Source organism: Delphinapterus leucas, chromosome 1, assembly GCF_059928025.1.
Source record: "Delphinapterus leucas isolate spDelLeu-1000000601 "Yukka" chromosome 1, BTC_Dleu_Yukka2, whole genome shotgun sequence".
NCBI lineage: Eukaryota > Metazoa > Chordata > Mammalia > Artiodactyla > Monodontidae > Delphinapterus > Delphinapterus leucas.
Window position 1 is genome coordinate 56,935,919 of NC_143129.1, and position 18,193 is coordinate 56,954,111.

The 18,193-nt window shown below is 42.6% G+C and overlaps 1 protein-coding gene and 1 long non-coding RNA gene across 4 annotated transcripts in view; one reads left to right on the forward strand and one right to left on the reverse strand.

Moving 5' to 3' along the window:
• LOC149750510 (uncharacterized) overlaps positions 1-18,193 on the forward strand; it is a 32,458-nt gene that overhangs the window by 2,471 nt on the left and 11,794 nt on the right. The window contains exon 2 of the long non-coding RNA XR_016393042.1: positions 176-18,193. This exon is cut by the window's right edge and continues 11,794 nt beyond it. This is a non-coding gene — a long non-coding RNA (uncharacterized LOC149750510). The remainder of the gene's footprint in view (positions 1-175) is intronic.
• TOR3A (torsin family 3 member A) overlaps positions 2-18,193 on the reverse strand; it is a 25,050-nt gene continuing 6,858 nt past the window's right edge. For all 3 annotated transcript variants that reach the window (XM_022556611.3, XM_089910712.1, XM_022556610.3), the window contains 2 exons: positions 1,474-1,598; positions 2-885 (listed from right to left, as the gene is read on the reverse strand). In XM_022556611.3, coding sequence (XP_022412319.1) covers positions 635-885; positions 1,474-1,598 — 376 coding nt within the window. In that variant the 3' untranslated portion in view covers positions 2-634. The remainder of the gene's footprint in view (positions 886-1,473; positions 1,599-18,193) is intronic.

Genomic DNA, 18,193 nt, shown 5'->3' on the forward strand with positions numbered 1-18,193 from the left:
GTTTTAGAAAAATACAAAATTTTAATCTTTACATATGATAAAATCATGTCAAGGTCCCTAACTTAAAAAAATAATAATTTTAATTGATTTAAATCTGCAGAGCAGAACAAGGCTTAGCCTACACTGACCTGATTAAAAAAAAAAAAAATCTTCCTCTGTGCACTTTTTCCTTCAGCCTGAGGCTCTTTCCTGATCTCACAGATAGAAGCTGATCAGCTTCCCTCTGGGAATAACAACTTGAAAGCTAACCCACCCAGTTCCTGCCACTGGTAAGCAGAAGTTCATTTTTCCCTTCTCTGTCACTGAGAATACTGCAGCCTCAGGCCCAACCCCCAAGCCCAGGCATCTGCAGGCAGGAGCTGATATGCTAATAAATCCTTGGGATTTATCTCCCACATGACTTTCTCCAACCAGCTGGCCGACCATTTTGGAATGTGGCTCTGTAAGGCACCAAGTGATTTTAAGAATTGGCTCTGTCTCTGATTTAAGGCCTCCCTTTTACACACCACTTGTGCTTGTGGCTGCTGGATGCTAGCCTGCCCCTCCAACCCGTTATGTTCTGGACAGTGTGCTGACAGGCCCCAGGATCCTATTAGTGGAAGGAAGGCAGCTTTGGGAAGTTTTCATCTAGCTCTCAAGGCATGAAATAGTTAATTCTCTGGGAAACAGATTTGCATCCCTGAGAAGAGAAGAGTTGTTCCTCCTTGGGGACGTACACCATCATCTTGGCGATTTCATCTAGTGCCTCTTCCGTATACAGGAGCTCCTGGCTCAGGAAAGCATCACGTGCACACAGCCTCACGTGACGATACTCCAGTGGCAGGAAGGGGATGAAGAAGTCAATCAGGTTTTCCTTCACAAGACAGCTGTGTCCAAAGCCACTGTCTAAAATCAAGAGCAAAGTTACATGGAGTCTGACCTGGGGCTGAACCCAACTGGAATTATGAGGTGTCCCCCACCCTTAGGCCTGGGCAAGGTTTGTTCTTATATGCCAACTCCAGGAGGGCTGTCTGAACTTTATGTCAAGAACTATGCAACTGTGTCTTCCTTTAGGGAAACAGGGCCATGATTAACTGGATGTGTGAGAGAGGGAGAGGGGCTATGCCTGCCAGGTTATGGTTTCATTGGATGGCAGAAAGCAGAAGGTGGAGTGACCCTACCTATCCAACTGGAGGCTGAGCCACTGAGGCTCTCACAGTGAGACTTTCTTCCTCAGGGTCTGCATACTCCATAGACCACTGCCTGTATGGCCACGGCCAACTACTCCCTTACAAAGGACTTTCAGAAAAGGGCTTCAGCTTTCTTGGCACTTTTCTAGTGCCTACCTGAAGTTGACAACGAGATGATCATATGGCGCATCCTCTGTGATCCTGAATACCCTATCTCACGAGTACACCTTCTAGTACATACACATCACCCTCCTCCTCCCCTCTCAACAGAGGCTTATTTTCTGCAAGGCTGGGAGTCACTTACCTGTGGCTTCCACAATCCCAGCCTGGAGCTGGGGCTCCAAGTGCTCCATCCCAATTTCTTCCCGGGACCACCCAGCCTTAAGCAGGTTCAGGACTACCTCATTGATGATATTGCCCCCAAGGTTACTGAAAGAGACAAGCCCGGTTAACAGATTCTGTTGTTGATTTTTTTAAATTGAAGTAGAGTTGATTTACAATATTGGGTTAGTTTCAGATGAACAACAAAGTGATTTAGTTTTATATATATTTTTTCAGATTATTTTCCATTATAGGTGATTACAATATTGTTGGGAAAATTTTCCATTATAGGTGATTATAATATTGTTGTTGGGAATATCGTTTTCTCTGTTATACAGTAAATCCTTGTTGCTTATCTATTTTATATAGTATCTGTAAATCCCGTACCCCTAATTTATCACCCCCCCTTTCCCCTTTGGTAACCAGAACTTTGTTTTCTACGTTTGTGGATCTATTTATGTTTTGTATATAGATTCATTTGTATTATTTTTTTAGGTTCCATATATAAGTGATATCACATAATCTTTTTCTGACTTACTTCACTTAGTATGATATTCTCTAGGTCCATCCAGCAAAGGCAATATTTCTTTATTATGGCCGGTTAACATTCCATATTGTGTGTGTGTGTGTATACCACATCTTCTTAAACGAATCGTCTGTTGATAGGCATTTGGGTTGTTTCCATGTCTTGGCTATTGTAGAGTGCTGCTATGAAAACTGGGAAGAACACTGCATGTATCTTTTCAAATTAGAATTTTTATCATTTCTGGATATATGCTTAGGAGTGGGATTGCTGGATCACATGGCAGCTCTATTTTTAGTTTTCTGAGGAACCTCCACAGTTTTCCATAGTGGCTACACCAATTTACATTCCCACCAACAGTGCAGGAAGGTTCCCTTTTCTCTACACCCTCTCCAGCATTTATTATTTGTAGACTTTTAGATAATAGCCATTCTGACCAGTGTGAGGTGATACCTCATTGTGGTTTGTTTTTTTTTTTTAATTTATTTTTGGCTGCGTTGGGTCTTCGTTGCTGCACGCAGGCTTTCTCTAGTTGCGGCGAGCGGGGGCTACTCTTCATGGTGGTGCACGGGCTTCTCATTGCAGTGGCTTCTCTTGTTGTGCAGCATGGGCTCTAAGCCTGTGGGCTGATCAGCAGTTGTGGCTCGCAGGCTCTAGAGTGCAGGCTCAGTAGCTGTGGCGCACGGGCTTAGTCACTCTGCGGCATGTGGGATCTTCCCGGACCAGGGATCGAACCCGTGTCCCCTGCATTGGCAGGTGGGTTCTTAACCACTGAGCCGCCTCATTGCTTGGAATTGTGAGGGGCAAGGGAAGTCCCCTCATTGTGGTTACGATTTACATTTCTCTAATAATTAGCAATGTTGAGCATCTTTGGATGTGCCTGTTGGCCATCTGTATGTCTTTGGAGAAATGTCTATTTAGGTCTTCTGATCATTTTTTGATTTTTTTTTTTTTTGATATTGAGTTGTATGAGCTGTCTGTATCTTTCGGAAATTAAGCCCTTGTTGGTTGCATTACAAATATTTTCTCCCATTCCGTAGCAGGTTGTCTTTTCGTTTTGTTGATGGGTTCCTTTGCTGTGCAAAGGCTTTTAAGTTTGATTAGGTCCTGTTTGTTTATTTTTGCTTTTATTTCTTTTGCCTTGGGAGACCGATCCAAGAAAATATTGCCACAACTTATGTCAGAAAATGTTTTGCCTATGTTCTCTTCAAGGAGTTTTATGGTGTCGTGTCTTAGATTTCATTATTTTTATATTTGGCTTCCAAATGGATAAGCTGACCACTGAGGTAGATTTTACCTGAGGCCATGAGCCCCCCAGCTAGAGAGGCTGGGGGTTCCCTGCTCAAGTTCAGCTGCTCAGCCAGACTTCCCCTGGCATCTATAGCTGGGGAAGCTGCTTATGACGACACTCTTCTACTTCCTGAAGCTGTGGCCCGACTCCTCCTGCAGGAAGGCCTGCCAGGCAGGTCATCTGTGTACACGCAAGACCACAGTTGCATCAGCTGAGGCAAGACCTGCCCACTGCCAAGGGATTGCCCAATCCTGCATTCCTCACAGGAGGCAAAGGAGGGTTTACCTTTCAATGGGCTGCAGGACAGGCATCCAGGGTGAAAGGGAGAGGAAGAGGATTCACTTGCTCAGCCTCAGGGGCACAGACTCCAGTGCCTTCCCCATTTCTGCCCAGAAAGCCACCTGACACTTAAGTTTTCTTGAGAGCATAAGCTTAGCCTGTTTGTGGTAACCCAGTGCCTAGCACCTATCAGGCGCTCAATATTTATTAAATGTTTACTGAATAAATGGACATCTCTGCATGTTTATCTACACTATCATCTCCACCTCCTTCTGAATTTCTTCCTCCACGTTACGGGCTTTACCTCACCCACCAATACATAACCTGGGCCCCTTTTCTATTCCAACCCCCCTAGTCTTCAGCTCCTCAGGCACCAACAATTACGCCTTTAAACAGATGTTGCCTTCCCAGAACACTTCAATTCCCTTGCACAGCCTCCCAGGTTGCCTGCTGACTGGGAGGTCTGACGGGATCAAGGGACAGAAGGCACCTCTAGAAACGAACTCTCTCCCCTGGCTCCGGGACAGGACGATATGAAATCTCACCACAGAGGAAGGAGGCTCAAAGACCTCTCCAGAACTGTGATCACAAAACCCAGCCTTAACTGTTAAGTCTTCCCTGAAGAACAGATACAAACTTGACTCAATCATAATCTCTCTGAACCTTAGTTTCCTAATTTGTAAGATGAGAGACTTGAAGCAGACAATTTAAGAAGCCCTCCTTAGGTCACCTTGGATTCAGTGGTCAGTCAAAAAATAGACACTTCTGTGAGCACCTGCTATGTGCTGGGGTACAAGGCCTTTGATTCCATGAGTAACTGACATTTGTATAGTTCTCTGCATTTTTCAAAGCCCTTTCTATCCATTCTTTTTCTGACAGCAGCCCAAAGAGAACAGGCATTAATTACCCTCTTCACTTTACAGCTTCAACGGAAGAGGCCAGTAGCTCTGATCCCCAGAGTTCCACTGTGCCTGTCCTGCCCCGTGACTCCATTCCCAGAGCCTTCTGTACTTGGTAGAAATGGGCAAAAGTAGTCAATGTTAGTAGTTAGTCAACGTTACTAACTACTAACCAAGTAGTTAGTTAGTACTTGGCCAGGGGCCCCAAATTCCTCAGGCCCAGATGAAGGACTGGCTGAGTGCTGGGGCAACTCTAGCCATAGCCCCGCTCCCCACTACACCCCCTGCTTCAGCTGCCACCTCCTCCTTTCCGCCATCCGACACCACCACTTTGCAGGGGGGCCAGCAGAGCTGCTAGGACTTCACTTCAAATAGCAGGTTTAGGATTTTTTTCAGGATTAAACCACTGGCCTTACACTAGTGATTTGTTTACACCATCAATTTGAATCAGCTGTGCTTTTCTTTTAAATATAAGAGTCCTCACCACACAGGTAAGGTTATTGTAGAAATCAAGTCCAGAGACACCATCTTCCCCCACCTATCACTAGACTAGCTGAAAACTTTGGGGTTTAGAGGTGCTGCTTTCTGGCTGCCCGAGGCAGGGGTGCAAGCTGCTGCACCGCACTGACAGCCTGGCTGGCCCACAGGCTCCAGACAGTCCACCCAGGCCTGTTGGGGACCACTGGCTCTCACAGGCCGGGCCCACACCAGGGCCACTGGAACTGGAAGCCATGTCCTTGCCTCTCAGTCACCAGTGTGCATCTTCCTCCCTAGGGGCTCAAAGGCTCCTTCAGGTCCAGTGCAGCCTCTGCATCCCCTGCCACAGTAGGCCCAAAGGGTAGCTTGTCCACAGTGGCTCTCTTCCTGGCCCTGCCTCCACTCTGCCAGTGTCTGCTCATCAGGACCCCGTGGCCTCAGACAGTGCACAGACGCTGGGTCACTAGGGGGAAAGGGCAGGTGGTGGGACAGGGGCACTGCCAGCAGGTCAATGACCAAAATACTACAAACGCAAATATTTGCCTAGAGATAGCAGGGTCACCTGGGTCGCATTAGGAAATCCTGGCAACAGCAAGGGTGAGGTTTTCCAAGCTGAGAACTGGTAGGGAAGTCAGTACCCTGGCACCTCAAGCCAAGCTGGGGAAAGGTCGGCCACAGCCACAAGGCAGAAGCAGGCTTGGCCTGGTAGGAGGAAGGAGGAAGGAGCCAGTCAGTGGAGGGGGGAAGAAGCCACGCACGAAGTCAAAGGATCCCTGCAATAGAAAGGGCGTCCTGAGGTAGCTGGGCACTAGGCTTCCTTCTGTTCTGAGAAAAGGACTCTGCCTGCAGGAATGGTTCCAGGGGTCCCCTGCCCCCACCCCCTGCCAGGGCTTGGGTGGAGAAGCCTTGGCGAACTAAGGTGATTCCTTATTTTGCCTCCTCTGCATTTTGGAGCCCCTACCTAATTCACTGCAACAGGAAGAGATCTGCACTTCTGGGCTACCTCAGAAGGTGATAAGTAGTATCACAGAGTTTACTGTCCTTGCCTCCTAATTCTGATCACTCAAGTCATATCAGAAAATCTTTCTCTGCTTTTCTCTGAAAATCACCTTTGGGGGCTCCCAAAGGCCCTCCTGTGCAATGCATTGTAGCGTCCCGTCAGCCTTATTCACAGACCAGGAAGGACTTGCCACTAACACACCAAAATCCCAACCCAGCAACAGTTTAAACTGGTTCCACCTTGTCTTGTGGGTCCACAATGAACCAAGATCTGCCCTCCACAGCTCACTCCTTCACACATTCCAAGCCTGGATGAAAAACCAGACCCCTTACTTCTCCTCACAGGGTGTACCCTAAAGCTGGGGATTTCTCCCCTAGCAAGCATGTACTGGCCTGCGGGAGGCGGGTGACAGTGGGGAGGAGTGGTTTGGCTTCCACCGAGTGCAAGAAGCTGCTTGTGAAGCATTCAAGTTGGGCCAACAGGGACCCAAACTTGACTGCTAACAGACCTTAGGCAGGACTTTCTGTTGGAGCTGCCATAAAAAGATAGGATTGGACAGCTTGATTTCAAAATTAACTTTTTGCAAGCCATTTCTAGAGCCTGTGGCACACAGTAAGAGGGAACTGCTAGTGTGTACATTTCCAACTATATTACAAAGCTTTAGCAATAATCAAAGCAGTATGGTACTGGCATACAAACAGACACACAGATAAATGTAACAGAATAGAGTCTGGAAATCCATACATATATGGTTAATTAATTTACGACAGAGCTATAAGTATGCAATGGGGAAAGGACAGTCTCTTCAATAAATGGTACCGGGAAGCTACAAGCAAAATGAACTTAACCACAAAAAAATGCTGGAACTGACCGAACAAGATATCCTACAACCAAAGACAAAGAAGAAGCCACAATGAGACAGTAGGAGGGGCATAACTGCGATAAAATCAAATCCCATACCTGCTGGGTAGGCAACCCACAAACTAGAAAATAATTATATCACAGAAGTTCTCCCACAGGAGTGAAAGTTCTGAGCCTCACGTCAGGCTCCCCAGCCTGGGGGTCTGGCAACGGGAGGAGGAGCCCCAAGAGAATCTGGCTTTGAAGGCCAGTGGGGTGTGAGCACAGGAATCTCACAGGACTAGGGGAAACAGAAACTCCACTCTTGGAGGGTGCACACAACGTCTCATGTGCATCAGGACCCAGGGAAAAAAGCAGTGACCTCCCCTAAGAGCCTAGACAAGACCTACTTGCTGGTATTGGAGGCTCTCCTGTGGAGGCGGGGGGCAGCTGTGGCTCATTGTGGAGACAAAGACAATGGTGGCGGTAGTTCTGGGGAGTGCTCATTGGCGTGAGCCCTGCTGGAGGCTGCTATTTTCTCACCAAGACCTGGTCCCACAACAGCCTTCAGGCTCCAGTGCTGGGACCTCAAGCCGAACAGGGCAGAAACACAGCCACACCCATCAACAGACAGGGTGCTTAAAGTCTTCCTGAGCGTACAGCTACCTGCTAAACACACCCCTTGACATGGCCCTGCCCACCAGAGAGACAAGACCCAGCTCAACTGCAATCACAAAAAGTTATACAAAATGAAAAGGCAGAGGAATGTGTCCCAGATGAAGAAACAAGATAAAACTCCAGAAGAACAACTGAATGAAGTGGATAGCCAATCTACCTGAAAAAGAATTCAGAGTAATGACAGTAAAGATGATCCAAGGTCTCGGAAAAAGAATGGAAGCACAGATCTAGAAGATAACAAGAAATGTTTGTAACAAAGACCTAGAAGAACTAAAGAATAAGCAGACAGGGCTTCCCTGGTGGCGCAGTGGGTAAGAATCTGCCTGCCAATGCAGGGGACACGGGTTCGAGCCCTGGTCTGGGAAGATCCCACATACCGCGGAGCAACTAGGCCCGTGAGCCACAACTACTGAGCCTGCGCGTCTGGAGCTTGTGCTCCGCAACCAGAGAGACCGTGATAGTGAGAGGCCCGCGCACCACAATGAAGAGTGGCCCCGCTTGCCGCAACTAGAGAAAGCCCTTGCACAGAAACGAAGACCTAACACAGCCAAAAATAAATACATTAGTAAATTAAATAAAGAAAAAATCTGTTACAAGGTGAGGAAGGCAATCCTCATAAAAGTAAAAAAAAAAAAAAAGACAGATGTATACAATAACTGAAATAAAAAATACACTACAAGGAATCAATAGCAGAATAACTAAGGCAGAAGAATGGATAAGTGAGCTGGAAGACAGAATGGTGGGAATCACTGCCATGGAACAGAATAAGGAAAAAAGAATGAAAAGAAAAGAGGACAGTGTAGGATACCTCTGGGACAACATTAAATGCAACAACATTCGTGTTATAGGAGTCCCAGAAGGAGAAAGAGAGAGGACCTGAGAAAATATCTGAAGAGATAATAGCTGAAAAATTCCCTAACATGGGAAAGAAACAGTCACCCAAGTCCAGGAAGCAAAGAGAGTCCCAGGCAGGATAAATACAAGGAGGAACATGCCAAGACACACAGTAATTAAACTGACAAAAATTAAAGACAAAGAAAAAATACTAAAAGCAACAAGAGAAAAACAACAAATGACACACGAGGGAATTCCCATAAGGTTATCAGCTGATTTCTCAGCAGAAACTCTGCAGGCCAGAAGGGAGTGGCATGATGTATTTAAAGTGAAGAAAGGGAAGAACCTACAACCAAGAATACTCTACCCAGCAAGGCTCTCATTCAGATTCAATAGAGAAATCAAAAGTTTTACAAACGAGCAAAAGCCTAGAGAATTCAGCACCACCAGACCAGCTTTGCAGCTTCTCTAGGCAGAAAAGAAAAGGCCACAACTAGAAACAAGAAAATTATGAATGGAAAAGCTGATTGGAAAAGGTGAACATACAGTAAAGGTAGGAAATCACCCACACGCAAATATGATATCGAAACCAGCAATCATGAGAAAAGGTGAGTACAAATGCAGGATATTGGAAATGCATTTGAAATTAAAAGACCAGCAACTTAAAACAATCTTGTTTATATATAGACTGTTATATCAAAACCTCATGGTAACAGCAAACTGAAAATCTACAATAGATACACAAAAGAAAAAGGAATCCAAAAACAACACTAATGTTAGTTATCAAATCACAAGAGAACAAGAGGAAAGGAAAGAAAAAAGACCTACAAAACAAATCCAGAACAATTAACAAAATGGCAATAAAAACATACATATCAATAATTACCATAGGACTTCCCTGGTGGCGAAGTGGTTAAGAATCCGCCTGCCAATGCAGGGGACACGAGTTCGAACCCTGGTCCGGGAAGATCCCACATGCCATGGAGCAGCTAAGCCTGTGTGCCACAACTACTGAGCCTGTGCTCTAGAGCCTGCGAGCCACAACTACAGAGTCTACGTGCTACAACTATTGAAGCCCATGTGCCTAGAGCCTGTGCTCCACAAGAGAAGCCACCGCAATGAGAAGCCCGCATACCGCGATGAAGAGTAGCCCCCACTCGCCGCAGCTAGAGAAAGCCTGAGCACAGCAACAAAGACCCAATATAGCCAAAAATAAATCAAAAATAAATAAATTTATTAAAAAAGATTACCTTAAATGTAAATGGATTAAATGCTCCAACCAAAGTACACAGACTGGCTGAATGGATACAAAAACAAGACCTGTATATATGCTGTGTGTAAGAGACCCACTTCAGACCTAGAGACACATGCAGACTGAAAGTGAGGGGATGGAATAAGGTATTTCATGTAAATGTAAATCAAAAGAAAGCTGGAGGAGCAATACTCATATCAGACAAAATAGATTTTAAAATAAAGACTGTTATAAGAGACAAAGAAAGAAACTACATAATAATCAAGGGATCAATCCAAGAAGATAAAACAATTATAAATATATATGCAACTATATATTTGAGCACCTAGATACACAAAAAGAGCACCTCAATATATAAGGCAAATACTAAGAGCCATGAGAGGAGAAACTGACAGTAACACAGAAGAGTGGGGGACTTTAACAGCCCATTTTCATCAATGGACAGATCATCCAGACAGAAAATCAATAAAGAAACATAGGCCTTAAATGATACATTAGACCAGGCGGACTTACTTGATATTTATAGAGCAATCCATCCAAAAACAGCAGAATACACATTTTTCTCAAGTGCACATGGAACATTCTCCAGGATTGATCACATGCTGGGCCACAAAGCAACGCTCGGTAAATTTAAGAAAACTGAAATAATATCAAGCATCTTTTCCAACCACAACACTGAGATTAGAACTCTACAGGAAGAAAACGGTAAAAACAAACACGTGGAGGCTAAACAGTATGCTACTAAACGACCAGTGGATCACTGAAGAAATCAAAGGGGAAATAAAAAAATACCTAGAGAAAAATGAAAATGAAAGCACAATGATCCAAAACGTAGGGGACGCAGAAAAAGCAGTTCTAAGAGGGAAGTTTATAGTAATACAATCTTACCTCAGGAAACAAGAAAAATCTCAAACAACCTAACTTTATACCTAAAGCACTAGAGAAAGAAGAACAAAACCCAAAGTTAGTGGAATGAAATAAATCATAAAGATCAGAACAGAAGTAAATGAAACACAAAGAAAACAATAGAAAAGATCAATGAAACTAAAAGCTGGTTCTTAGAAAAGATAAACAAAATTGATAAACCTTTAGCTAGACTCATCAAGAAAAAAAGGGAGAGGGCTGAAATCAATGAAATTAGAAATGAAAAAGAGAAGTTGCAACAGACAACAGAGAAATACAAAGGATCATAAGAGACTACTACGAATAACTATATGCCAATAAAATGGAAAACCTAGAAGAAATAGGCAAATTCTTAGAAAGGTACAATCTCCCAAGACTGACCCAGGAAGAAACAGAAAATATGAACACACCAATCACAAGTACTGAAATTGAAACTGTGATTAAAAAACTCCCAACAAGCAAAAGTCCAGAACCAGATGGCTTCACAGACGAATTCTATCAAACATTTAGAGAAGAGTTAACACCTATCTTTCTGAAACTATTCCAAAACAATTGCAGAGGAACGAACACTCCTAAATTCATTCTGAGGCCCCACCACTCTGATAGGAAAACCAGACAAAGATACCACAAAAAAAGAAAGTTACAGGCCAATATCACTGTTAAACATAGACACAAAAATCCTCAACAAAATACTAGCAAACCGAACCCAACAATACATTAAGAGGATCATACACCATGATCAAGTGGGATTTACCCCTGGGATGCAAGGATTTTTCAATATCTGCAAATCAAAAAATTCTTCAACAAATTGAATTATAAAAACCGTATGATCATCTTGAAGATGGCAGAGTAGGACGTGCGCTCACTCCCTCTTGGAAGAACACCAGAATCACAATTAAATGCTGAACAATCATCGACAGGAAGACACTGGAACTCACCAAAAAAGATATCCCATATGCAAAGACAAAGGAGAAGGCGCAGTGAGATGGTAGGAGGGGCGCAATCACGATAAAATCAACTCCCTTAACCACTGGGTGGGTGACTCACAAATGGGAGATCAATTATACCACAGAAGTCCACCCACTGGAGTGAAGGTTCTGAGCCCCACGTCAACCCGGGGGTCCAGCAACAGGAGGAGGGATTCCCAGAGAATCAGACTTTCAAGGCTAGCGAAGTTTGATTGCAGGACTTTGAAAGGACTGGGGGAAACAAGAGACTCCATTCTTGGAGGGCACACACAAAGCAGTGTGCACATCAGGACCCAAGGGAAGGAGCAGTGACTCCATAGGAAACTGAACCAGACCTACTTGCATGTTGGAGGGTCTCCTGCAGAGGCAGGGGCCGGCTGTGGCTCACTGCAGGGACAAGGACACTGGCAGCAGAAGTTCTGGGAAGTACTCCTTGGAGTCCACCAAAGAGTCCCACCATTAGCCCCACCAAAGAGGCCGTAGGCTCCAGTGCTGGGTTGCCTCGGCCCAAACAACCAACAGGGAGGGAACTCAGCCCCACCCATCAGCACACAAGCGGATTAAAATTTTACTGAGCTCTGCCCACCAGAGCAACATCCAGCTCTACCCATCACCAGTCCCTACCATTAGGAAGCTTGTACAAGCCTCTTAGATAGCCTCATCTACCAGAGAGCTGACAGCAGAAGCAAGAAGAACTACAATCCTGCAGCCTGTAGAACGAAAACCACATTCACAGAAAGACAGACAAAATGAAAAGGCAGAGGACTATGTACCAGATGAAGGAACAAGATAAAACCCCAGAAAAACAACTAAACCAAGTGGACATAGGCAACCTTCCAGAAAAAGAATTGAGAATAATGATAGTGAAAATGATCCAGGATCTCGGAAAAAAAATGGAGACAAAGATCAAGAAGATGCAAGAAATGTTTAACAAAGACCTAGAAGAATTAAAGAACAAATAAACAGAGAAGAACAATACAATAACTGAAATGAAAAATACACTAGAAGGAATCAGTAGCAGAATACCTGAGGCAGAAGAATGGATAAGGGACCTGGAAGACAGAATAGTGGAATTCACTGCTGTGGAACAGAATAAAGAAAAAGAATGAAAAGAAATGACAACCTAGGAGACCTCTGGGACAACATTAAACGCAACAACGTTCGCATTATAGGGGTCCCAGAGGAGAAAAGAGAAAGGACCGGAAAAAATATTTGAAGAGATTATAGTCGAAAACTTACCTAACATGGGAAAGGAAACAGTAAACCAAGTCCAGGAACACAGAGAGTCCCAGGCAGGATAAACCCAAGGAGAAACATGCCGAGACACATAGTAATCAAATTGACAAAAATTAAAGACAAAGAAAAATTATTAAAAGGAACAAGGGAAAAATGACAAAAAATGTACAAAGGAGCTCCCATAAGGTTAACAGCTGACTTCTCATCAGAAACTCAACAAGCCAGAAGGGAGTGGCATGATATATTTAAAGTGATGAAAGGGAAGAACCTACAACCAAGATTACTCTACCCAGCAAGGATCTCAATCAGGTTCGATGGAGAAATCAGAAGTTTTACAGACAAGCAAAAGCTAAGAGAATTCAGCACCTCCAAACCAGCTCTACAACAAATGCTAGAGGAACTTCTCAAAGTGGGAAACACAAGAGAAGAAAAAGACCTACAAAAACAAACCAGAGCAATTAAGAAAATGGTAATAGGAACATACATATCGATAATTACCTTAAATGTGAAAGGATTACATACTCCAACCAAAAGACACAGGCTTGCCAAATGGATACAAAAACAAGACCCATATATGCGGTCTACAAGAGACCCACTTCAGACCTCAGGACACAGACTGAAAGTGAGGGGATGGAAAAAGATATTCCATGCAAATGGAAATCAAAAGAAAGCTGGAGTAGCAATACTCATATCAGATAAAATGACTTTAAAATAAAGAATGTTACAAGAGACAAGGACACTACATAATGATCAAGGGATCAATCCAAGAAGATAGAACAATTATAAATATATATGAACCCAACAGAGGAGCACCTCAATAAATAAGGCAATGGCTAAGAACTATAACAGAGGAAATCGAGAGTAACACAATAATAATGGGGGACTTTATTGCCTCACTTACACCAATGGACAGATCATCCAGACAGAAAACTAATAAGGAAACACAAGCTTTAAATGAGACAACAGACCAGATAGATTTAATTGGTGTTTATAGGACATTCCATCAGAAAACAGCAGATTACACTTTCTTCTCAAGTGCACATGGAACATTCTCCAGGATAGATCACGTCTTGGGGCACAAATCAAGCCTCAGTAAATTTAAGAAAATTGAAATCATACCAAATGTCTTTCCTGATCACAACGCTATGAGATTAGAAATAAATTACAGGGAAAAAAACGTAAAAAACAGAAACACATGGAGGCTAAACAATACATTACTAAATAACCACGAGATCACTGAACAAATCAAAGAGGAAATCAAAAAATTCCTAGAGACAAATGACAATGAAAACACAATGATCCACAACCTATGGACGCAGCAAAAGCAGTTCTAAGAGGGAAGTTTATAGCAATACAAGCCTACCTCAAGAAACAAGAAAAATCTCAAACAATCTAACCTTACACCTAAAGGAACTAGATAAAGAAGAACAAACAAAACCCAAAGTTAGTAGAAGGAAAGAAATCATAAATATCATAGCAGAAATAAATGAAATAGAAACAATAAATGAAATAGCAAAGATCAATAAAACTAAAAGCTGGTTCTTTGAGAAGATAAACAAAATTGATATACCATTAGCCAGACTCCAAGAAAAACAGGGAGAGGACTCAAATCAATAAAATTAGAAATGAAAAAGGAGAAGTTACAACAGACACCGCAGAAATACAAAGCATCCTAAGAGACTACTACAAGCAACTCTATGCCAATAAAATAGGTAACCTGGAAGAAATGGACAAATTCCCGAAAGGTATAACCTTCCAAGACTGAACCAGGAAGAAATAGAAAATATGAACAGGCCAATCACATGTGATGAAATTGAAACTGTGATTAAAAATCTTCCACCAGGGGCTTCCCTGGTGGCGCAGTGGTTGAGTATCTGCCTGCTAATGCAGGGGACACGGGTTCGAGCCCTGGTCTGGGAAGATCCCACATGCCACGGAGCAACTAGGCCCGTGAGCCACAACTACTGAGCCTGCGCATCTGGAGCCTGTGCTCCGCAATGAGAGAGGCTGCGATAGTGAGAGGCCTGCGCACTGTGATGAAGAATGGCCCCTGCTTGCCACAACTAGAGAAAGCCCTCGCACAGAAACGAAGACGCAACACAGCAAAAATAAATTAATTAATTAATAAACTCCTAAAAAAAAAAATTTTCCAACAAACAAAAGTCCAGGACCAGATGGCTTCACAGGTGAATTCTATCAACCATTTAGAAAAGACCTAACACCCATCCTTCTCAAACTCTTCCAAAAAATTGCAGAGGAAGGGACACTCCCAAACTCATTCTACGAGGCCACCATCATCCTGATACCAAAACCAGACAAAGATACTACAAAAAAGAAAATTACAGACCAGTATCACTGATGAATATAGATGCAAAAATCCTCAACAAAATACTAGCAAACAGAATCCAACAACACATTAAAAGGATCATACACCATGATAAGTGGGATTTATCCCAGGGATGCAAGGATTCTTCAATATACACAAATCAATCAATGTGATACACCATATTTACCAATTGAAGAATAAAAGCCATATGATCATCTCAATAGAGCAGAAAAAGCTTTTGACAAAATTCAACATCCATTTATGATAAAAACTCTCCAGAAAGGGGGCATAGAGGGAACCTACCTCAACATAATAAAGGCCATATACAACAAACCCACGGCAAACATCATTCTTAGGTGAAAAACTGAAAGCATTTCCTCTAAGATCAAGGATGTCAACTCTTGCCACTATTATTCAACATAGTTTTGGAAGTCCTAGCTACAGCAATCAGAGAAGAAAAAGAAATAAAAGGAATCCAAATTGAAAAGAAGCAAAACTGTCACTGTTTGCAGATGACATGGTACTATACATAGAGAATCCTAAAGATGCCACCAGAAAACTACTGGAGCTAATCAATGAATTTGGTAAAGTTGCAGGATACAAAATTAATGCACAGAAATAGCTTGCACACCTATACACTAACAACAAAAGATCAGAAAGAGAAATTAAGGAAACAATCCCATTCAACACTGCAACAAAAAGAATAAAATACCCAGGAATAAACCAACCTAGGGAGGTAAAAGACCTGTACTCAGAAAACTGTAAGACACTGATTAAAGAAAGCAAAGATGACACAAACAGATGGAAAAATATATCATGTTCTTGGATTGGAAGACTCAATATTGTGAAAATGACTATCCTACCCAAAACAATCTACAGATTCAGTGCAATCCCTATCAAATTACCAATGACATTTCTTACGGAACTAGAACAAAAACGTCTTTAAATTTGCATGGAGACACAAAAGACCCCGAATAGCCAAAGCAATCTTGAGGGGAAAAAATGGAGCTGGAGGAATCAGACTTTGACTTCAGACTATACGACGAAGCTACAGTAATCAAGACAATATAGTATTGGCACAAAGACAGAAATACAGATCAGTGGAACAGGATAGAAAGCCCAGAGATAAACCCACGCACTTATGGTCAACTAATCTATGACAAAGGAGGCAAGGATATACAATGGAGAAAACACAGTCTCTTCAACAAATGGTGCTGGGAAAACTGGACAGCTATATGTAAAAGAATGAAATTAGAACACTCCCTAACACTATACACAAAAATAAACTCAAAATGGATTAAAGACCTAAATGTAAGATTGGACTCCATAAAACTCTCAGAGGAAAACATAGGAATAACACTCTTTGATGTAACTCACAGCAAGATCTTTTTTGACCCATCTCCGAGTAATGGAAATAAGAACAAAAATAAACAAATGGGACCTAATGAAACTTAAAAGCTTTTGCACAGCAAAGGAAACTATAAACAAGACGAAAAGGCAACACTCAGAATGGGAGAAAATATTTGCAAATGAAATCAATGGACAAATGATTAATCTCCAAAATATATGAACAGCTCATGCAGCTCAATATTAAAAAAACAAAAAATCTAAAAATGGGCAGAAGACCTAAATAGACATTTTTTCAAAGAAGACAGACAGATGGCCAAGAGGCACATGAAAAGCTGCTCAACAGCACTAATTATTAGAGAAATGCAAATCAAAACTACAATGAGGTATCACCTCACACTAGTTAGAACAGGCATCATCAGAAATCTACAAACAACAAATGCTGGAGAGGGTGTAGAGAAAAGGGAACCCTCTTGCACTGTTGGTGGGAATGTAAATTGATACAGCCACGGTGGAGAACAGTATGGAGGTTCCTTAAAAAACTAAAAATAGAATTACCATATGACCCAGCAATCCCACTACTGGGCATATACCCAGAGAAAACCATAATTCAAAAAGACACATGCACCCCGATGTTCACTACAGCACTATTTACAATAGCCAGGTCATGGAATCAAGCTAAATGCCCATGGGCAGATGAATGGATAAAGAAGATGTGGTACATATATACAATGGAATATTACTCAGCCATAAAAAGGAACGGAACTGGGTCATTTATAGAGATGTGGATGGACCTAGAGACTGTCACACAGAGTGAAGTAAGTCAGAAAGAGAAAAACAAATATTGTATATTAATGCATATATATGGAATCTAGAGAAATGGTACAGATGAACCTGTTTGCAAGGCAGAAACAGAGACATAGAAGTAGAGAACAAACATACAGACAGCAAGGGGGGAAAGCAGTGGCGGGGTGGGGTGGGGTGGTAAGAATTGGGAGATTGGGATTGACATATATACACTAATATGTAAAAAATAGATAACACGGGGTCTACTCTTCGTTGCAGTGTGCGGTCTTCTCATTGCAGTGGCTTGTCTTGTTGTGGAGCACGGGCTCTAGGTGCTTCAGTAGCTATGGCACATGGGCTCAGTCGTTGTGGCTTGCAGGCTCTAGAGCGCAGGCTCAGTAGTTGTGGCGCACGGGCTTAGTTGCTCCGCAGCATGTGGGATCTTCCCAGCCCAGGGCTCGACCCCATGTCCCCTGCATTGTCAGGCGGATTCTTAACCACTGCACCACCAGGGAAACCCCCTCATTTTTGCCACTTTTATTCAACATAGGTTTTGGAAGTTCTAACCATGGCAATCAGAGAAGAAAAAGATATAAAAAGGAATTCAAATTGGAAAAGAAGTAAAACCATCACTGTTTGCAGATTACATGATACGATACACAGAAAATCCTAAAGATGCTACCAGAAAACTACTAGAGCTCATCAATGAATTTGGTAAAGTGACAGGATACAAAATTAATACACAGAAATCTGTTGCATTTCTATACACTAACAACAGAAGATCAGAAAGGGAAATTAAAGAAACAATCCCATTTACCACTGCATCAAAAAGAATAAAATACCTAGGAATAAACCTACTTAAGGAGCCAAAAGACCTGTACTCCAAAAACTGTAAGACACTGATAAAGAAATCAAAGATGACACAATCAGATGTAAAGATATACCATGTTCTTATATTAGAAGGATCAATATTGTCAAAATGACTATACTACCCATGGCAATCTACAGATTCAATGCAACCCCTATTGCATTATTGTACCAATGGCATTTTTTCACAGAAATAG